The sequence below is a fragment of the Ciconia boyciana genome, chromosome 6 (genome assembly GCF_034638445.1).
Source record: "Ciconia boyciana chromosome 6, ASM3463844v1, whole genome shotgun sequence".
In the NCBI taxonomy this organism is placed as follows: Eukaryota; Metazoa; Chordata; class Aves; order Ciconiiformes; family Ciconiidae; genus Ciconia; species Ciconia boyciana.
In genome coordinates this window covers 29758508-29781277 of record NC_132939.1, presented here as the reverse complement: position 1 = coordinate 29781277, position 22770 = coordinate 29758508, and the positions used below count along the sequence as shown (strand labels likewise).

General features: G+C 45.5%; 1 protein-coding gene across 16 annotated transcripts in view; it reads right to left on the bottom strand.

Moving 5' to 3' along the window:
- Window positions 1-22509, bottom strand: part of MGA (MAX dimerization protein MGA) — a 65852-nt gene extending 43343 nt beyond the window's left edge. For 14 of the 16 annotated variants that reach the window (XR_012043171.1, XR_012043172.1, XM_072865874.1 and 11 more), the window contains exons 1-5: window positions 22208-22509; window positions 8129-9270; window positions 1559-2489; window positions 1120-1207; window positions 883-978 (exon numbers count right to left, since the gene is read on the bottom strand). Coding sequence is in view for 14 of the 16 variants with exons in the window: in XM_072865874.1 (XP_072721975.1) it covers window positions 883-978; window positions 1120-1207; window positions 1559-2489; window positions 8129-9192 (2179 nt within the window). In the remaining 2 variants the exon portion in view is untranslated. Of the gene's footprint in view, window positions 1-882; window positions 979-1119; window positions 1208-1558; window positions 2490-8128; window positions 9271-11852; window positions 12152-12685; window positions 12786-22207 lie in introns of those variants that run through there. The other 2 variants (XM_072865866.1, XM_072865867.1) reach the window with 2 other exon arrangements.
- Between the last annotated feature and the right edge of the window lie 261 nt (window positions 22510-22770).

Below are 22770 nucleotides of genomic sequence, written 5' to 3'. Positions count from 1 at the left end.
AGCATGAGGTACGATGCTTCCATTCGGATCAATTTCTTCATCATCTGCTCTGATGCCTACGTTAACACATCAGTCTCAGGACTACTGCTGCTGAAGACTCTCAACATCATCAGTAGAGAGAACAGTAGAGAGCTGTGTTGATCCTTGACTTTCTTCCATCTGACCTTAGGACAATATTGTATATAAATGAAAGATCACAAGCCAGAAGTACCTTGCTTGGCCCTCTTATGTGGCGAGTGAACCTGGATCTACAGTGACTAGAAGAAATACGGACTCAAACATAGCAAATGTAGTATTTAATTAAGTGTTAATTAAGTGTTTCTGGATCTCTAGCTCCTCTGCTAGCAGGAAATGGCTATTCTCTATGCAGGAGTAAAATCAGCTCCATCTGCTCTCTACAAGGATTAACTCATTACAAAACAGGCATGGCCTGAAGTCTGAAGGCTCAGCATCTTCTCCAAGAGGCATACAATGACATGCAGCCTCTTGCTCTGCTGTTGGAGGTTCAGGATTCATCTTTTGCCTCCTCCACCTCTTCTAGTTTACAGCATGAATGTGTGAAAACTAAAACATCTTTATTGGCTGGCTGAAACAACTTTTAAAGCCTCTCAGAAAAAAAACTGGGTCAGACGCCACAGGTTCTCTTCTCATTGCCACAAGCGGCAAGAGGGAAACTGGCAGTTTCACAGAAATTTCCTTTCATAATCTCACATTTGTACACACACCTATACACTTTCCTGCATTTTAAAAGAAATAACCAAAATCAGATCCCAGCTGTATTGGACATACACAGTATTACATCCAGTAGGAAATCATCAGCTCAGTATGATTAAGTACAATACAATACAATCAGGTCCAACAATATGTACACTGCCCACTTACCTTCCTGAAGGCTAGGATGTATTACTTGCTTATGCCTCAAGGTCTTCAGCTCTTCCATCAATTCCTTTTCCAGTACTTGTATTCTTGCTTGACAATCTACTCAAAAAAAAAAAAGAGAGAACATATAAAAAACATTTACCATGGAAAAAATTGACTTAAATGATTAATTTTCCAGCGTGACCTTACAAATTCCCTTATTGCAGGGAATGGCCACTTACAAAAAATACAAAAATGTACCTGGATCATTTGTAGTCAACAAGGGAGCCTGAAGATTCTGCAACTCTTCTCCTCCAGCTCTATCAACAGTGTGAATGTCAAGAGCTTCCTACATACATAAAGAGCCTTGAATAAGTATGATACCTTAAAACACTGACTTAGATGCAAACTAGGCCACATCAAAATATCACTGAAACACTGAAAACATGAGAATGTTTAATAAACAAGTATGCATTCTTTTATACAGCACTCTAGATCCCACCATTTCTCCCCAAGTTGCTAAGAAGTAAGAAAATGTTACGATTAACATAAGGACAAGATAACAACAGATTTGGAAAGAGGCCATAAATGTCAAAACTCAGTTTAAAAGAAAATATACCTTCAGCTTGTAAGTACAAAGGGCTTAAAAATGAGACATTAGAAAAGGTTTTGAATTTTATTCAAAGCAGTTAGGCTTTACCTTTGATGCAAAGGACACAAAGAGGACTCCATCAACATCTTCGAGGTCCGGCTTAACATCTGGAAGGATACTCCCAGGCCCCAGTGAGGTGTTCTTGCTTGTTATTACAGTTTTCCCTATACCTTTAGGTGGCCGACCAGCCTTGGAAATTTTCAGTTTCCGTGGCCTTCCTCTTTTAGTTGTAACTGATGATAGGGTGTTTTGATTGCTACCAGCACCTTTCAGGGACATAGGATTCTTCAGTATGCCAGGCCTTTTTCTTCCACAGATCTCTTTAGCTGAAAAGTGACAACTTACTGAGCCCCTGAGATTAAAATTAGGTGATTTAGATAAAGCCCACTGGGCCTCTCTGACTGAAGAGTATTTCTGTGACATTTTACTCCCAGGAGATTGTTTTTTCATAACTAACTCCTCAGTTACAGTGGCTGTGCCTGAGCAAGAGCCTTTGTGATTTTCAAAACACACAGGCAAGGAATCCAGTATGGCGCTCAAAGGGGATTTATCCTTCTTGCAAGAGGAGAGCATGGTCTGTGGCAGCTCAGATATCTTCACTGTGCTCTTTGTGACTGCACAAGGTTCCAAATAGACCACAGGCATCTTCCCACTATCCAGTTTTAACATTTTTGCTTTGGCAACACCTGAAGGACTGGTTAGCACACGCTTCCTAGACCTGAATTCTCCATCAATTCCATCTGTTTCACTGCGTCTCATCAGGTGTTTTTGTAGGATGGGATCATCATCATCAGTGTTGGAATACTCATCAGTTTCTTCATCTGTGTCTTCCTGTTTCACACTTATTCCTTGTGTGCAAATACTTGACTCGTAGTCATAGTCGTCTACTGGTTCCTCTTTAATGACTACATTAAAGTGTCCATTTGGGTCCAGTGGGGATGCCACACGGGAACTGCTTTCGTAACTGCTAGCAATGGGACTGGGGTGGGAGGGAGTGGACAAAAACAAAACACAAGATCAGATCTCTTCCTTTACTGAAATTCCATCATCTCCCATAATCCTTGGTTACATATTATAAAAATCTTCCACAATGCTCCAAGATATGAGTCTGCTAAATAAGCTGTCATTTACAAGCTTATGTTTTTAGAAGTAAGAACTAAAAAAAAAAAAATTGCTTACTTTTTAGAAGTAAGCACGCAAAAAAAAAAATTGCCATCATTAAAAACAATCCAACTTCTTATCTGAAGGCAGCAGTGCAATTTCCTTCCCTAGTAATATCAGGGTGACATTTGCACTTTTTCCTACTTGAGACTCAGCATGAACTCATGCTAAGCTAGCATGTTTTAAGTGCTCAAAAGTGGCCTTAGTTTGCTGTGTATCTCATTAAGTCACCTTACTAAAGCCATTGTGCTTGCAAATAAGAAGCCAAGTGAGTGCCTAATGCACTTCAATTTACATGATTTAACTAAAATCTTAGTTAATTCATCCTGAAGCCACATACAGACAATTCCTAAATTCAACTGTTGTTCTAACACTTACAGAATGTTAATATCCTACTGAATTATGCTCCATCTTCCACTAAGTCTGAGTATTAACCTAACCAGAATTTAACAAATCATGCATTAGATACTGAAGACTAATGATGCAGCCAGTTACACTCTGATGATGGACTTTTGAGGGACAGACAGATCAGCCAAAAAACTTGCAATCAGCAGTTTTGTTAAGTGCATCAGAAGCTGTCTCCTCGTCATAAGAGGAAACAGCTAAGATATGAAACCAGAAATTCATATCCACAATGAACCTCAGAAAATAATAGTCAGGACTTATTTACTAAACATATCAGACAGTATTCCAATATTCCCTATATATAAGATACTATATGTAATTTTAATTATGTTAAATTATTATTCAAATTCTGTTAACCTTATGCTATTAAAATGTTATTAAGAATAGCAATATTTGTCAATGTTACTTAATGCTAACAATTTCAAATATAACTTAATTTTAATAACTGTTAAATATAAAGGGAATATTGCTTTATATATTGTGCATATATGTGTGTGTATTTTATTATTATTATCCACCACCACCCCTTTAAAGAATGACTATGCTCAGTTGAACCCCCAGCTGGGACTGAGGAAGGGGAAGATGTAGAGGAAAAGGCTGCTTCCGCCTTGTGTAGACTGCGGACATACTTAAGGGAAAAAAGCTGGGACACACAAGAGTCACAACATGGAGTTGCGAGTCTCCACCTCATGAAGAAAGACTGCAGTGTTAAAACAGGGAGCAGACAGTCAAGACACAGATTTATACATTTACATACAAAATTCCTAAGAACAAGACAGAAACTATCTAGAAAACCTGCTGCAGTTCAGAAGGACACTAAGTAACCAGAATTAAGCTTGAAGCAAAAGCCTGCCTTGTGAGGGAATAGCAGGCAGCAGGAGAGTGGCATACCAGTCCTGTTTTGTCTACTGTCTTCTCTGGCCAATGAGTTTCCTATTAGAAAGTTTCTAGCTTTCATTTGATTAAGAACATCAAATGTAAGATTAAAAAGCCTTTATTCTTCAGTGAGTTTACTGTGAAATAAATTCTAAGACAATCCACTTACAGGTTATGGGCAACTCAAAATCCTGTCACATTATAGCTAGACGTTGATTCAGTACAGCAGATCCACAATTAAAGTGAATGCTATTAAGAAGATCTGAGTCATCTGCTCCTCTATCTTAAAATTCTCTAAAATACAGACACAGAGACAAAAAACCCTAATAAATTTGCTGGCCAGGAATAAATTTCTCATCTGAGTTCTACTGTTTCCAGTTGGAAGCCCAGTAAAGCCCAGACTTATCTAGCCATTTTCCTTTAACTATTGCAAGATGTATACTCAAGCTAAGGATTACCTTTCTATTAGGGATCTGGACAGTATCCAAAACAAAGCAGCCCTGCTGTAAAAATGAAATTTCTAGACACAAATGTTATTTTACTCTGCATATTGCAATCATAAGCCAGATGGTGACAAGAGTGAGGTATCACCCATCTATGTGTATGTATGACAAGATCAAGTATTTGCACAAAGTGCTGAGCAGCATTTTTCTAGATTTTTAAATTCAGACGCAATTATCAACTTTTCAAACAATAAAAAAGTTGCTTTTTTGCACTGAAGTAATTTCATTTGGCCCTTAGTTTGTGAAGTTATGTGCAACATAAGCAGTCACAGAAACTTCTCTTCCTATATATGCAAGTTTGTCCCCTCAAAATCCTCAGCTTAATCTATGATCAGGTAAAAATAGTGTAATATTGTCTTAACTAGCTCTTTCTTTGCCTAATATGGAACAATGCTCATATTTAAGCAAACTTCTTTATACCCCAAGTAATGTATTTGGTACCCTCACAATAAAACAGTAAAAGCAGATAAATCGTTTTCTTGTGTTTTGCCAAATTAAAAACCATTTAGCTACTCATTTATTTAAATTACTGAGATATATGGATTTTTTTTTTTGGCAGATCATTTTAAAATACACCGTGGGAAGAAAAAAAAATATTTCTTTTGGAAATAATCTAGCAATCTGTGCCTGAGGTTTGAAGGATGATCACTTGCCTTCCTCTTCCAAAAGGAAGGCAAAGAGGGAAGGGAAGTAAACCATCAAGACTAAACACAAGACAACTAAATTAGAAAAACAAGACTATTGGAGCATTAAAAAATCACACAGTATTTGTATTTTTGAAGCAGGAAATTCAAAAGACCTTGGAAGGGAGAAAGGGTACATTAACCTGTAAGACTTAAGCTAGCTTGTGGTTCCCTCCATGCCCCCAACATCTGAGTGCTTCCAGGCATAAGCATTCCTGTAGAAGTGTCCTCAACTCAAATAAAACATTTATTTTCTTTACAATACACTTGATGAAACTAAACATACTACCAGGCCACAGAAAAAAAACAACACACATACCTCCTTGTATAAAGAAAACAGTCTTTTATTTCCAAAGTGCATGAATAACTCAAGATTAAAATTATTCTCAGGTATATGCAACTTTTTACATAGTTCCATTCTCAAAAATGTCAGAAAAATTGAGCATTGGTGGGAAATATCACACACTACGGCACTGGGAACTCCACTTCCTTTGGAGAGCATTATCTGAGAGGCAGCAGTTCCCAACTTCTGACTCTCACTCAAATCTAAACTCAGCAGAAATCACTACCCTGCATAAAAGCAAAATAGTGCTTATCAGCTACTAGTATTAGCTTGCCTATGACAAAAAAAAATTGCCCAGTCTTCATTAATATGTAAATATTAATGTGTCTAGTTTGATAAAGAAATATGCCACTCACTCAACACTGCCCTTGAAAGGCTGACGTATTTATGAATGGATCTCAACGGCACGGCATGAAAACATTGTCAACAGATCTGAAGGAAAAAGGAGAACTAATGTTCTGAAAAACTCTGGCACATAAAAAGACGGTTCTGCCATTTCTTGGATGAGATCAATTTTTCTCTTTCCAAGTACAGAACCTGACTTTTTCATATAGATTACAAAAACATAAAATGAAAAGCTGGACAATTCTTGAGGGTAGTTCTAGGACTGTGGTAACATTTATTCATCAAATGATAGATGCTTCCTAGCCCAGAATAGATAAAGACTCTTTACAGTCTTTCCTTGTCTGTGCAGCTTTTAACACATTTCAGAGATAAACTGTCTTGGAGGTGAAACCAGGGAAGGCATCTAAGATGCTCTGGACCAAAAGAAATTAAGTCTGCCAGTTTGCATCATCTGTTCTTAAGGAACGTACTTGAGTCCTTAAAACAATGTTTTTTATTCCTTAGGAAGGAAGGGAACAAGAAAACCCCAAGCTGTCCAATTGAAACAGTTCTCCAAATAATTTGCTTCAATGACCCCTTCAGGCAAACAGAATGATCAAAATTTTAACTTTTTCAACTGCAGCTGACCCCAAGGAGAAAAAAATATCACTTTGAAGACAAAATAAACCTTTCAGTAATTATTTTCAGAGTTTTACTTCCAATATGCAAAGTTACCTAAACCCTTCTCCATGCTGTATTCTTAGAAACTAAAGAAAGCCCACCCTCTCTGAAATCAGTGTACTTTCAGTCTTCAAGATGTGTTCCTCTAGAATTTATAACATTTTTGCAAAATATAAGAAATCTAGAAGACATTCTTCTTCCTAATACACCGGCACTGGAAACTACTGCAAAAGAAAGGTTAGGACACTCTAGATCCCAAAGCAATTCTCGTATTCTTAAGAATTATTACAACTAAACACAATAAAGTCTCAAAGAATGGAGACCTTTGTAATTTGAAGTTTTCAGTTACTCAAAAAGCAGAGAGATGCTTTCTGCAAGGAAAAAAAAAAAAAAACACCAAAAAACCCCACAACTGAGCAAACCTCTGTCCTCTCTAAAACAGACTGAAGTAGGATAGTAATACAGCCTTTGAAACAAACTGTATAATTATGTCATAAATACACCTTTTTTTCTTCTAAGAACTGACCTCTAATTACACCACTAACATCATCCCGATATCCTGCAGTTAAATAATTTATTGGTGTACTGATCTACATAAGGCTGCTTTTGTCACTAAATCTTTGGCAGAGTAAGTCTGGTATTCACAGACAGACATGAAGAAACACGCAGGAGAGGAATATCTTTTTTTTAAATCACTTTTTCAGGTTTGAAGTATTTCTAGCATCTCTTGACACAGATTAACTATTCACTAAATCTGCTCTATTCTATTGCTTAGATTTTGGAAACTAAGTGAAAGTGCAGTAAAATAACAGGTTTCACCAGGCTTGCTTTACCAACACGAACACTTACTGGTTAGCAGGTTCCATCCTATGGGTAGGCTCTCAATACACACTAAATTGCTCTACTACTGTTCGCGTGATATGAATAGAATGGTTCAAAAAGTCAATACTGGCTAAGTACGTAGACATAAAATTACCACGGAGTAAATTACGGTCTGAACAGTGCAACAGTTATTCCAAAGTACTTTCTGAGGTGAAGATTCCCTTACCTCACAGCAAACACAAGGCAACTGACTACCAACAGGCAGGCTACCTCATGCTACTTTGTGGAATAAAAGAATTCACACAAGCAGTTATTGACAAAACAGTGGCATGCTGCCAGTTACAACTGCCTTGTAGCAATCCCGACACAAACCCAGCCTAAATACCCATACACACCACACATCCTCACCCATCCACTAATGAAAATATAGAGACAGCATGTTGCTGTGGTAAGAAACCCTAAAAAGAAAGGCAATGTTCTGATGACTGCAATGTGCTCTGTTTAAAACTCTGAAAAATTAAATTTAGTCTTCTAAAATGCTAAGAGGGTTAAGAGAAATCCCTCAACACTTCTTTACAAAGGGAGTTGAAGCAACATAGGAAAAAATACTGAACTCTTACACTCCTCAGACACATTAGAAGTCCAGACTGATACATGACTGTTTAAGCAAAGAAAAGCTTTTAATAATACAAAGTGTTCTGCCATTTCAGGTCAGGCAAACTTTAGCTGCAAATCTGTATACTGAGCATCCTATTATTTAATGTTTTGCCAAATACCCCACTCAACCAGTATTTGTGCTAAAAATAGAATGTTAACCCACCTTTCAGAGACTTCTTGTTTTAGCTTTGGCATATCACCCGAAGACAGGTCAGTGTCCAGGAAACCCAGAAAGTCCCTTTCTGCATTAAAGGACTCTTTTTCCAGATCAATGTCTGATGGGTTTTGACCAATGAATGAAGAATCTAAACTTCTCTGATGCAAATCTAACGCATCAACTTCAGCAGGGCGACCACGAACGCTAGCAGCGCTAAAAACACCACCTCCTTCCAATTCTAAGTTACTGTTTTGTTTCACATCACGCTGAGGTCGACTATTCAACCCATCATCTCTGAATCCTTTAGCAAAAGGATTGTAATCTATTTTCAGCTGGGTAATCTGGATGTTCTGGTAGGCTGTAACTGCAAAGAACTCTGTCTGTGGAAATGTAAATGTATGGACATCAGGGCCATTGAGCTGAATGACTTCTGTAGCTTTGTCTGCAGGCACCAAGTGAAGTCGTGGCAGATAACGGTGCATAGAATGCAAGATTATATGACCCTCCTGGTCCAGGGTATTGTTGGTAAGTTTGAGTTTATAGAAGGATACTGGCTGGTGCATCCAGTACTGGCCAGTGGAAGGGGATTCTGGATGAATAAACACTCGCCCAAGAACATGCGGTTCTGCCTTCCCACTGGGCTCCCACCAACGGCCATTCCATTTGTATCGGTGATTGTCCACAGGGGATATGTCCATGACTAGGATGTACTTCTGACTGGCATCCAGACCTGTAATCCAGTATCGGCAGTACGGGAACATGCGCCTCCCCTGCTTCGTCAGAATCATCTCTGTGTTGCGATGGTAGAATTCATTCCACATACTGTTGTTATCTAGGGTGACAGTAATGCCCCCTGAGACACAGTCAGCTGGGAGGCAGGTCTTGACTTTGGATTTTATTGGAGTTGATACACTGCTGGCGAGAGCACAAGCATCACGGTTTGCTACTAGGATTCCTTGGTCAGCTTTACCGTTTCCCTGCTGTTGTTTCAAGATGACAAAAAAAGCAGGCGCTGCACCAGACACAGTCCCACCATCCCGGCTACCCAAGACAATCTGCTGTTTCTCCATGATGAGCACTCTTACAAGCTCTCAAACCAAATGCAAATTCTACACAGTTCTGATAATCTTCTATGCGTGTTCACCATTCTGGAAAAAAGGAAAACCCAGTTAAAATTATTCAAATACAGTCTAGAAAGTAATTAAGTCTCATGAGAAATCCTTTTTGTAACAGTTCTCCACATTAGAACTTTAAAAGATAATCAGTACTATAAAAATTGAGCACAATTAGGATGTATCAAATCAAGGTTGCCTGTGTGTATATAATTTAGGCCTTACAGACATGGGGGCTACAACACCTTTAAAGTGCATTTTCATATAATGCTTTGCCACAACAGGACTCCTTACTTTCCTTAATATTTCAAAGTGCTCTTTGTTCTGATATTCCCTCAACTCTTCAGATCATTTGCTTAACAAACAGCATTTGGCAAAACATGCAGAAGTTTTCAGAAGAGCAAATGGCACATCTCTGACACAAAAGCAGAAGTCATTCGCTCTTGCCAGAAAGAAGGAGTTCCCAGAAGTCCAAAACGTCTCAAAAATGAAAAGGGGGAAAGAAAGGAAAAATAAAGTTAAAAACATTTTCCCCAAATTTCTTTCTTGAAAAAGACTAAGTTTGTGTGGTTGGGATTTCTTTGCTCCCCTCCCACCCCACCCAACAAACTTCTAAACCTCTGTCCAAGGCAGAGACAAAGAATAGAAGGGAAAAAAATAGTTCAAACTGATAAGCTTTGGGGAAAAATAGACAAACTAACCCCCCAAAAGGCCATGCAGCTAAGATTAAATGGATGAATGTGAAGCACCAAGCAACCTTATTTACCTCTACCTTCTAAATTATGAAAATAATTTAAATCAAAGACATTTGTACTGTTACAATTAGCCTAATCACTGTTCAGGGAACTAAAAAAGTTACTTTTATCTGCATATACACAATTCCACCTTTTTGTGTCTACCTCACAGGTTAAGTATTATGTCAACCCCCTAACAAAAGATCATAAACAACTTCATTTTTCAAACAGCCTATACATTTCTCAATGCGAAAATTTAAAGTAAGCATTTCTGGTAACTCACAGGAATGCCATTTCCACACTCAGATGTTTGTATTTTGATCCTTATTATATATGGAACACAACACTGACAAAAAATGATCGATTCTTGTATCAAATGGCTAGTTGGTGGGAACCAGAGACAATCACTAGGAGTTAGCTGCTTGAAAACAAGCATATTTCTTTCCAGAGAATTAACTCAAATTCACAAGTTTTAAGTGAACTGGGTATTCAGTAAGACACATTTATTTTTTCAGGACTGGGGTACTGTAGGAGGAAACACTTCTTTGTGCAAACCAGCTGCCACATGCATGTGGGAAATTACCTCAAAGCTCAGGAGGCAGGCAATTTATACTCTGTGATAAATGTTCTTGACACCTAGGAAATATGAATGATCTACTTCCACCCTTTAAACTTTGCACTTTAAAACTTCATGTCAAAGTTAAATTGGAGGAAAACAACCAAAACTGTTACGCACAGGCTTTGAGACCTGTGAAGTTACAAGATCTGGTTTTCAGTTTTACTTTAAGGAGGAAACACTTCCCCACAAACACACCTACAACCACCCACCCACCCAGGACTACTTAATAAAAGTCTAGAACACAGAATGAATTAGCTGTTCAAAATCAGCTTCATATTTTCTATTGTAAGAATGTTGCCCTGCTTTTTCAATAGAGCACATCTTAAGCCCCAGCAACACAAAAAGCTATCCCCCCAAAAAGCTTTTTCATGTTCATCTATAAAAACACAATAGAAATATAAATCTCTATTAAAAATCAGATACATGGAATGGGGAGAAAGAAATCACATCCTAAGTTGTGTGTGATTTTCCACCAACTTACCCTCTCTATAGAGACATACAGCATGTTTATATGTATATGGAACATACAATCATAAAGTGAGTTCACATTAATGCCGTGCAATATACATCAAAATTGTTATTAGCTCATGAAGGAAACACACTATCAAAGTGGTTTCAAATCTGGTTTAAGATATGCAGAAAGCCTGTAACCTACTTGAGGTAGAACTTACACATGCCAGAAATAAATTCAAAAAAGTTCAACAACCATGCATTCAGCAAAAACTCTATGCATACAAAGAGCTACTGAGTCACAGTTTCTGTTTTTCAACATGTAAAGTTCTTACACCGCACTGTTGTAGTTACTTCTACCATAAGCACTGCTCACAGTATGGAGTCAAAGATGTGTGTGGTTACAATGTGATTATGTGCAATTACAGTAGCCAAAAGCTACATTATTTCACCACTAACATGGTCTATTACAAGCACAGTTTCACACTTTTTATTACACTTGGTCACACACACTAGCCGATTTTATTATAGCGTGGAGTTTCTAATCCAGTATTTCAAGGCAAACGTGTGTCTCTGTGGAAGTTGAAGTTCGAATCAGCTTCAGATAATTCACTTCTCTACCCATATACAGAGCTTTTACTTGAGAAGCAACATCTAACTAGACAGCAGTGACCAAAAATACTCAAAGATGCACTGAGATGTGCTAAAAGCAGGAAGATAATCAGACGTGAAAAAATCCGTTTCGAAAAAACCAACCCAAACCCAAAACACGCCAACCTGCTAACAAGACCACTATTTATGTACACAATGCTCACGAGCAAGGAGTTCTGCACGGGTTTCTCGTGCCGAAGGACAAGCACCGTTAGGCACAGCGAGCCGATGACGACATCTCGCTGCCCGCGTGAGAACAGCCATCACGCAGCGGAGGGGAGCTGCGGAGCGCGAGACCCGCGGCACAGCCCGCCAACCGCCGCCGCGTTGCCGACGGGAGCCTGGCGCCGGGTCCAATGGCAGCGAGCGCTGAACGCGCGGCACTGCCGTTCAACACCGCAGCAGCGGTCCCGCCCGCCCGCGCACCCGGAGGGGCGGCCCCGGCCCGGCAGGCTGCCCCCCATGCGGCAAGAGGCGAGCGCCCCGCCCGGGGCAGGTGGCGTCACGGTCACGGGCCGAGCGGCGCACTTGTCGCTTTTAATGTCCCCCCTCCCCCCCCCCCCGCACCGGACGGCCCCCAGCCGGAAGCCTCGGGACGGGAGCAGGCATCCGCTGCCGCCGGGAGCCGCCCCGGCCTTTCCGGGAGCGGCGGGGGCCGGAACCGCCGCACGTGGGGAAGCCGCCCCGCTCCGCGCCGGGACCCGGCCCGGCCCGGCCCGGCCCTGCCCGGCGACAGAGGCGCGGCGCGGCGGGCGCTCCCGAGGCGGCCCCGCCCCCGCGACGCGCGCGGCGGGGCAGCCCCGAAGCGGCGCCTCGCGTCGCCGCCGGGGAGCGGCCCGCGGGCCCGGGCCCCGTCGCCTCGTGGCTACGCCTGGTGTTAATTTTCGCAGCTGGGGCGGCAGGCGGGAGGCGCGGGGGAGGCGCGCGGGGTTTGCGCGCGGCGCGGCCGGCGGCGGGAGCTGGCGCCCCCGGCGCGCCGCCGCTCCCCGGTAGTTACCGTGCGGCGAGGCGAGGGGCCTCCCACTTCCTTTCTCCTCACGCGGACCGTGTGTCCGCCAGCTGGGGACAACGTGCGTGCGCACCGCGGTGACGTCACCGCGCCGCAGCGTGCGCAGGCGCGCCGCCAGCTCGCGCCCCCCTCCCTCCCGCCTGCCCGTCACGTGCCCGCGCCGAGCGCAGGGCCCGGCGCCCGGCCCGGCCCGGCCCGGCCCCGCGCCGCGCGCGGGGAAGCTTCTCGAACGGGCGCGCACCGCGGCGGCGCCGGCAGCCGCCGCCGCCTTCGAAGCTCCGGGGGGGTCCGAGCGGCAGCGCCGCCGGCGCGGCCCCGCCCCCCGCCGCTGCCGCCCGACGAGCGCGGGCGAGGCGCCCGGCCGCACCGCTCCCCCCGGCGGAGAGGCCCGGCCCCGCCTCAGGTCACGGGTCTGGCCCGGGGCCCGCCGGCGGCGGGGACGCCTCCCGCGCTGGCACACGACGGCCGGGGGGCGGCGCCGGCGGGATGCGCGCCCGGCGGCCGCCCGGGCTGGGCAGAGTCGGCGAGCGCCGCGCCGCGCCCCGGGCCGGCCCCGGCAGAGCCCTGCCGCTCGCCGGGCTCCTCCGCGGCCTGCGCGGCGCGGCGCACCAGGGGCGTTAAGGGAGCCTCCCGTGCGGGCAGGCCGCAGGGAGCGGCACCGCACCGCCCTCCCCAGGGCAGAGGCTGCCTCCTGCCTCGCCGCTCTCTGGGGAAAGCGCCACCCTTCTCCTCTGCAAAGGCAACGCGCGCCGCGGACACCGAGGCACGAACGTGGGTACCCGCACCTCCCGCCTCCCTGGGGACAACGGCAGTAGAGGAGGTAACGCTAAAGCCGGGATCAGCGTTAGTCGCCATCCCTGTGCGCAAGCTTCCCCTGATCTGCCAAAGCTCAAGTCAGAATTTGACCCTGCAACACACCAAAGCTGCAGAAGTGCCCCGTGGCTTTCAGACAGCTAGCGCCAACTTGTCAAACCCTGCCCCAGGTTAACCAAGTATCCAAGGCCTGGCGTCCAGTGTGATGTTAGGGAAACTAGTTAACGGAACAAACCTGGCTTAGCACAGTCCAGGCATAACCTTAACAGAGTCTTCCCGCCCTCAGCACTTAACCGAGTAGTCTGCCACATCACCCCTAGACCAGCAGTCCTTCACATACGTCAAGGAAATTACATTTTGTAAGCCAGGCACTTCTGAGAATAAGCCCACCAAAACAGAGTTCTGAATGTTAAGAGAATTCACACCAAGTTGCAGCATGGCTGCAGGCAAACACCTCCATGAAGCCCCTCACCCCTCCTTTTTCTGTTAAGGATATTTTTTCCTTTACAACGCTGCATCCATTATGAAAGGACAGCTATTTACACACTGGTGCCAGAAAGTGAAGGAAGGAATCACAGTTAGTAGGCTGACACCAAGGCCCAGAGTCACCAGTAGAGCAGAATTCTGTACTGACTGCTGCCTTCTACAGACTAACTTCACTAGGGCTGCTCCTCAGTTTAACACACACAGTCATGCCTTTGCTGTTAGGATGGAGAAAATGGGCAAAAGAAGAGCAATGTTACAAAGGCCAGCACCCCTTTGAAGGTTTCTTGGCAACAGAAGTTTATGCTGTGGGAGATCATCTCACAAGCACATAACTAAAGAAAACACATTTTTAAGACACTTGAAAAACATGCATCCAAACAGTAACATAGGCAGGTCTGCAGGAGAAGACCATGGAGTATTTTTTCCCTTTTAACTAGAAGAATGAACTCAGGCTGAAAAAAATTAGGATTAAACACATTCGCTGTACAGGGAAGCTGCTTAAATACAGAATTCTGCAAATATGAAAGAATGCAAGATTATGATTTTGATACTTCTGGCAGTTCATAAAGGAGAGGTATGGACAGAGGCAAAAGGGAAGCTTTAGCCCCATTGTGCTGGTTTTGGCTGGGGTAGAGTTAATTTTCTTCATAGCAGCTAGTATGGGGTGATGTTTTGGATTTGTGCTGGAAACAGTGTTGATAACACAGGGATGTTTTAGTTACTGCTGAGCAGCGCTTACACAGAGTCAAGGCCTTTTCTGCCTCTCACCCCACCCCACCAGCGAGGAGGCTGGGGGTGCACAAGGAGCTGGGAGGGGACACAGCTGGGACAGCTGGCCCCGACTGACCAAAGGGATATTCCATACCACATGACATCATGGCTCAGCATATAAAGCTGGGGAAGAAGGAAAGGGGGGATGTTTGGAGTGATGGCGTTCATCTTCCCAAGTAATGGTTACGTGTGATGGAGCCCTGCTTTCCTGGAGATGGCTGAGCACCTGCCTGCCCATGGGAAGAAGTGCATGAATTCCTTGTTTTGCTTTGCTTGTGTGTGCAGCTTTTGCTTTCCTTATTAAACTGTCTTTATCTCAAGCCACGAGTTTTCTCCCTTTTACTCTTCTGATTCTCTCCCCCATCCCACCAGGGTGGAGTAAGCGAGCGGCTGTGTGGGGCTTAGTTGCCAGCTGGGGTTAAACCATGACATCCATATACTAGATACAATTGGCACAGTGGAAGGGAAATACCCCAAGTGCTGGCAACAGCAGATTTTGAGAGAAAAAAGGTTCAGAGGAATTAGAAGGAAAGAGATACGAAAAACCACAAAGAGATGGTATTATTTTTGTTAAGGGTCATGCTGACATTCTCTAAAACAGCTTCACATTATGGTTCTCTCCTGGAAGTTTCTAAAAAAATCTTCGCACAAGAAAAAGCCAAGGCTAACAGCCAAGTACCTTCACATTTCATATAGCAAATGGGAAGTAAAGGGAAGAAAGGAATCAAGAAAGCATTCCAGTTTAGCTATAAACTGGAGGAGGCTGTGCAGCTCAACAAAGGACCTGGGGGACCAGGGGAGTGCCACCAGCTCTGTATGTATGCACATCTCTGTCTCTCTAAAGGGCAAGGTCATGTGGGGCGGAGGAGTGTTGGACATCAGGGAACCAGGGTAGTCCCAGCCAGCCAAGAGAGACAGCATGTACCAGCACCTGGAGCAGGGCTGTGGCCTCAGGGGCTTATGTGTCCAGAAGCCAGCAACTGGGGAGACTGAGACTGGGAGACTTAGACTGAGTGTCTAAGCCCAGCTGCTGGAGGGAATCTACGTTGTACATATATAAACACGTATATGTGTGTATATATAAAAATATATATACACACACACTCTCACTAGCAGACCTCCATCCTGCTCGGACAGGGAGGGAAGCAGGGTAAGGCTGTCGCTGCTGTCTGTGTTCCTGTGCGTATCTGTGTTCCTGTGCGTATCTGTGTGGCCAGACATGTATACATGTATGTGTCATGTCTACGTGTGCTCTATGTGCTTGTGCCTACCAGGAATATATTTTCAGCCTTACTACTGGTTATACCTGGGGGCACGGAGCTGCAGCAGCCTCAGGCTGTCGGATTCAGCGCAGTATTTTTCCCTTAACAAATTCAATCAGAAATAATTATGCCAATTACAAAACTAAGCCACACTGTCCAAGACTGATCAGGAATAGTCATTTTATACCTACAGCAATCACATATAAGGTATAGTGGTCATCAAGTTTTAGGGTCACAGGATACATTGACACTCTATTTTGTATTAAGCAATATGTTTCTGAACAGTGACAATATAGAAATAAGTCTTTTTTTCTTCAGCAAGAGGGCCATTTGTACAACTAAGAGCAGCCGCACAGAACTGAATAGCAGACAGTGCCACGTTCATGGCCCACAAGCCACATGTTCCAGTGACGGTAAGAGAAGCAACACCAGAGACTGTTGACATTGCCAGGGATTTTGCTACCGTTTTACCTAACACAGGTAGAAATCTTTGCCTGCAGCAAAAGTGGAACCTCTAGTTTATCAAGAGAACAGATTCATCAGTAGAAGTCACAGCAGTACCACAGCTTCCCACCAGCTTAAGTAACCCAGTTCTGCAGCTTATAGCTGACAAGAAACAAGAGTACTGCAAAAAAGAACTACATCCCATTTAGATGAGTACAAACACGTGTTTTAAGGCTTTGTTTGTGCTAAACCGATTGGCAGCATAGAAATGAACTGGTTTGTACCAACTGAATACTGTCCTCCACAATCAGATTAAGTTACCTTATACTAATCAGTAATGTGATGGTTGTATTTGAAATACTGAAGTCCAGTACCAAGAAGTACCCTCTTCCCCAAAATGCTTATTTCAGACACATTCCCTGCTTTGCAGCACCTTGGAAGTATGAACTACAGTCTTTACAAACGGTATTTCAGTATCCACTAAATCACATTCCTTCTTTCAGTAATGCCCACAAGCATAAAGCGCCAGTTCAAGCCTACAGGCTACAAGTAACACAGAGCCTGTAACTTTCACCACCCAGCAGTCCACAGAGATTGCTACTTGGAGCTGTAGCAAAAAAACATGTTCTTCAGCCACTCTTACTTCTAACCTGTCTCCAAAAAAAAGACACAGTAAAGATTCAGTAACAGATCATGAGCTGGAGGGCCACAAGGCCCAGGCTTTGCTAAAGATCTGTATGTGGGAAAGCACCATATGTTGCAGACATAGTTAAACAGAACATAACAGTTGCCAACCTGTGGAAAATATAAAAGAGGCACCAATTACATTTTTTGTTAGCAATCCCCCCTTTCAGTTCAAATACAAAGATCTCTACTGCACAAGAAGATACACGTCAGGACATTTCTGTCATACAGTATATTTTGAAAGGCACTACTACTGGAGCATTGCTGGAGCATAAAGGAAGCTTTCAGCTCTCAAATTCACTAGCTAAAAACAAGCACTAGCTGAAACTAGACTCACTAGCTGAAAACAACAGCTATCAAAACCAACTGTGCCAATATAATACACCCACAGCGGCAGTCAGTCAGCAGAGCCTAGGCTACAAGTTTATTACTAACTACGACCCTGAAGCCCTGACAATCATACAAAGTCCCAAGTTTTGGCCATTAAAAAAAAAAAAATTCAAAGACCTGAAAATCTAGTGATGTTATACTCAGAAGTGTTGTGCAAGGTGCACACTAGAAGGGTTAAAATACAAAACCATACTTTCTTTAGACAATGTTTTGCCACTTTGGAGAATGATTAACACAGTAGCACTGCGCAAGAAAGTCTGTTAATTCTGCAACTCCTGGTTGGATTAAACTGCCTATAGAAAGGTATCTAGTCCCATTTTCTATACCCTAACTGGCCTGACTGGCCTCCAGCTGCTTCTCCAGAAGAGTACTGGCCTCCCTGAATTGAATGTTTGCTCTACACAGATGTCTCTAATAACTTGCAGCATCTATGGCAGCTCTGGACCCCTGTCCTTAGGCAACAGAATCCCAGCCCAAATCTACTTTAAAAAAAAGTTTACATCATTTTATTTATGATTGAGAAGTAGCTTAAGTTCTTCCTTTAGCTACAGTGAGGAAGTGTAATCCAGTGTCAAGAAGATTAAAGGTGTAAGTGGTGGCAGAACCTAGCTAAAAATTGTGAGATTAAAAAAAAATTATTCCAAGAAATGGACTGTTGCAGGGGGAAAAAAAAAAAAAATGAGCAAGAAATAGGCTTTTCCAGATTTAGGTTTTCTTGCTGATGCAAACATGCTAGAACACATGCTCCAGCCACACACAGAATGCACTATCCCCACAGCAAGTATGACACAGCTTGTGCGCCATCAGATTTCAGCCCAGAGCATTACTTTATACTAAAACCAAATTCACTTAATTACTTTATACTAAAAACAGATTCACTTAACACTCAGAGCCCTGACTATTGCAGTATGAATAGGTAGTTCAGGAAGTGCTTCATCAACTGTCAGCTACACCCCTGCAAAAGCAACAGCTTCTATTGGAGGAACAGGGCAAACACTTGGGGGGGGGGAGAGGAGGGAAATACCTGCTTCACCTCTCCAATACTAATACTTTGCCACAAGAGCCCAAACCTTCAGTCCCCCATAAAGTTGGTGCTTTGTTTAACAGCATTAATGCTGCAACGTACAGTGCACAGTATTCTCCATCTCCCAAGAGTTACTTGAACTTTTGGGAAATACAGAAATCTTCCCAAACACTGAAGACTGCAAAATGGAAACACACAACCCATTTATATAAAGTATGAACCACCAGTGAGAGGGCAGGGAGAAAAGCCAGTGTTCACTACAAATAATTGCTCTTTTTTATCTGTATACAATTTATTATGATTTCAACATTTAAAATTATGTATTTTACATTACTTTCCATATTTTATCAAAGTTGTTGATACACCCACTACTCATACATTCAATGATTGGTGCAGTATTTTCAATATACTATTATTTAAACTACTGAAACTTACAAAATAAAATAATAAAGCAATGTTTCATGCTTTTTGCCACGCAACACTGGCAGAAACAAGTCATAATCAGCAGGAATAACACCATTTTGATGAATTTCAGTCCCTTTATGGCCATCATGAGGAACACTTATCACATACATGACTCTTCAGCTGGGGATCTTGTCCACATCATAGAAAAAGATGAGAGCAAAAAAATAAGAAAATTCAACAAAACAAGTCACACAAGTAAAAAAGCCCTCACCTGAGCTCAGGACTATCCTACTCATTCAGCTGCTGTCTTATAGAGTCACCAATGGCTCATCAAGTTACAACTACCAAAGAACCTCTATTCCCCTTTTTAAGTTATGGTAAAAAGGAGAGTAACACCAATTAAAGTACCAGACTGCTGGTGATGGGTTACAGGTTTATATCCATTATTGACTTGCCCTGTGGTCAGACAGACCGCACCATATTAGCGGAAAGCACCGTACTGCAAGAGTTAGCAAAACAACATAATTCCATCATCACAAGTATTTGTTTAACAGTAATTAGGCCACGATCTTGTCATTCTCCAAATTGGCTTTTCCTGAAGATAGTGACTGCAGCAATGAATGCAAACATTTTTATTGTAGATATGTTTTATCTGGCTCCCACATTCATTTTCTGTCTTTTACGCTGTTCACATCCCTTACTGCCTTTCAGTTTTGGGCTTGATTTAAAAAAAAAAAAAAAAACCCACACACTTTCTTCTGGCTGCTTTCTTCTCATGACAAGCCTTCACCATTTTTCTCACCCATATCATTCTTACTGCATTCTTCCTTATCCAGTTCAGAAAAAGATACATCAAGGATTTATCATAGGTACTAAAACCATCCAGAATCCAACACTGAAAGCACATTCCATCTTTCTGTGGAGAAAGAAGAGCAGCTCCGCCACCATCATTCTATTCTTCGTTCTAAAGTCACCCAGTATTAAAAAAAAATAAAATAAAAGAAAAACCCACAACACACACCAAAAAAAACCCAAAACACACACTACATCCTTAATTATGGAAGAACAAGACATCAAGTAAGCCTTGCTGGTGTCACACCTAATGGCACTGTTTCCTATGTGCATACCGTGGCTGAATTTTTTTAGTAGATCCTCTGTTGTTTGTGAAACAGCAAACAGAAAACAGCCTCTTCTTAGATGAGAGCTCTTTCTTACTCCTCTAGGCAGAGATCTATTTCATTGTGTTTGTAAAAGGAATGTTTTGGACTTCCCATTCCTTAGGAAATTAGGTTTTAAAAAGCCAATATACACAACCACATACTTTAGAAGTGATCTAGCTGATTTGAGTGTAAATGAATAAGTGGCATAAGCTCAAACAGAAAGAATTTTTTTTTTTTTTCCCTGGTAGGTAACCAAACAAGTTTATTCACAAGTGAGACTAACGTTGGTTTCCTCCAGTTGCACGTTTTCGTCCCATGGCAGGCACAACAGCATCTGCACCAATACTGAGCAAGCCGTAGGTGAGGTTAATAGTCAGCTGCTGCCAGATGGAATACGTAAGTGAATGAATGCTGCCCATCTCTGCCAGACCTAAGAACTATGCCTTTTTCCCCCACATACACACACACACAAAAATGCTCACCCACAGCAACATTTTTCAAGCAGAATCAATTCCCCATTCCGGTTCTCAATACAGACTCACAAGGAACTGTGCCTGAGGGCACTGAAAGGGTGCTGCAGCCGCAGAGCCAGTGGCTGCGCCGGGCAAAACACCTTAAAGTGGCAAGACCAATTCATCAGCCTGCCCTCTTCTTTACACAACCTTAGGTTTTCAAAGTCTGTAGCAACTTCAAATCTTCAGGGCTTTAGCCCACTCCATCAAGTGCGATTAAAGAGGACCCAGGAGTTCGGACACTATGTGTTAGGAGTACGACAGTCTGACTGTGTAAGCTTTGACATCTTAAGCTAGGCAAGAAACTCAAACCACATTACTGGAAACCACTCATCTAACCAGGCTGATGAAATAACTGCTAACCCTCACACCTGCCAACTACAGACTGAGCTCACCTTACCATTTTTTAGCCCCCTTTTAAACTGCTTATCAACTAGCGCGGTACCTAAGGCCACCAACAACCACGGAACCCAACGCCGGCACTGCATCGCCCTGCCAGGAAAGCACCGTTGTTTATTTTTTCGGCTCTCCTCGGCGGGACGGGCAATGACAACCCCGGCCGGCTGACCGCGCAATCCCGCCACACGAAGCCGTCTCCTGCGCCACGCTGGCGCGTCCTCGGCTCGGCGGCGCTCGGCCTCAGCCGGGGGAAAGCTGGAAGATACCAGAACAACGGCGGGCGTGCTGCGCCAGGCAGCCGAGCCCCCGGTAAAAGAGCGCTGGCACGGCACGGCACGGCACGGCGGCGGGGGCGTGGGCGGGCACCGCCCCCACCCGCCACCAACGGCCGCCTCACGCGACGTGCCGAGGCGCACGCGCGCCGCCGCGGGCCAGCGGCCGCCCTCGGGCCGCTCCGCCGAGCCGTTACGCTCCGCCTCCGGCGCGCCCGGCTGAGGGCGCCCGCAGCCGCCCCCTCAACCCGCTCCACCCCCCACACCACTCGTCTGTGGCACCGAGTGGGCAGAGGGGCGGGCACGTCCCCCGGCACCGGGGCAGGTCCCCGGGAAAAGCTCTCTCGACGGGGTGGGGCGGGGCGAGGCGCGGGCAGCCCAGCCCCGTCTCACGGGTGGCGCCGGCCACGCCTCCGCCGAGGGACGGTCCCCGGGAGCGCGATGGCTCTGGGAGGCGGCAGCTGCTCGGGGCCGGGCCTCACTCGACCCTTCCCGGCCGGAGAGCCCGGATGCGGAGGCGCGGGGCTGCTCGGTCCCTTTAACCAGCCCCCCTCCCCCCTGCGCGTCAGGTGACCGCCGGCCACTGCCCAGCCCCCCCCCGCCCCCAGCACCCCGTCCGTCCGCGACCCCGGACGAGGCGGCGCGGGGGCGGGCGAGGAGCGAGGGCAGCCCGCCCGCCGCTCCCCGCCACGGCCGGCCAGCGGGCCCGCGGCCCCCTCGCCTCAAACGCGGCCCTCCCTGCCGAAGGGGAGGGAGCGCGCACGTGTGATTGGGCCGCCGCGTTCACGTGACGCGCACACCTCACGCCACCTCCTCGACTAAAACTTCAAAACCGGGGGGGGGGGGAGGGGGACGGCGGGCAGCGCCCCGGGGGCGGCCGGCTCCTACCTGCCTCCCGCCGCCGGCTCCACGCGGCGCGGGGCGCCGAGCAACGCCCCGGCCCACGCGCCCTGCTCGCGGCTCCCGCGGCCTTCGCCTGCCACGCGCAACCTCCTGCCGTCTTCATTGGCTGCAGCAGCCCATCACGTGGGCCGCTCCCGTTTTTCCTGCCCCCTTCCTCTGGCTGCTCCCCGCGGTGGGGCCGCCCCCGCAAGGCGGGCACCGGAGCGGCCGTCCGGGAGGCGGGCGGCGCGCGGGGGGGGCAGCCGGCGGCGGCCGCGGTAGAGCTGCCTCGCGACGCCCGCCAGCGGCGCGCTGCCGATTGGCTGGGGCCGCCCGCCGACGCAGTTCCGCTCCCCTCCGCCGGGCCACGCCCTTCCTGCCCCTTCCCCGCCCTTGCGCGAGGGAAACACGCTGCTCGCGCGTGGGCCGCACGGGCGCGCGTTCGCCGTTGGCGGGCGGGCGGCCGCCCTCCCCGGGCCGGCGGCGAGGGGCGACCCGCGACCGGGCAGGCCCCGCCCCGCTCCGCTCCGCTGCTGCGGGGGGCTCGGCCGCGCGGGGCGGCGGCGGCG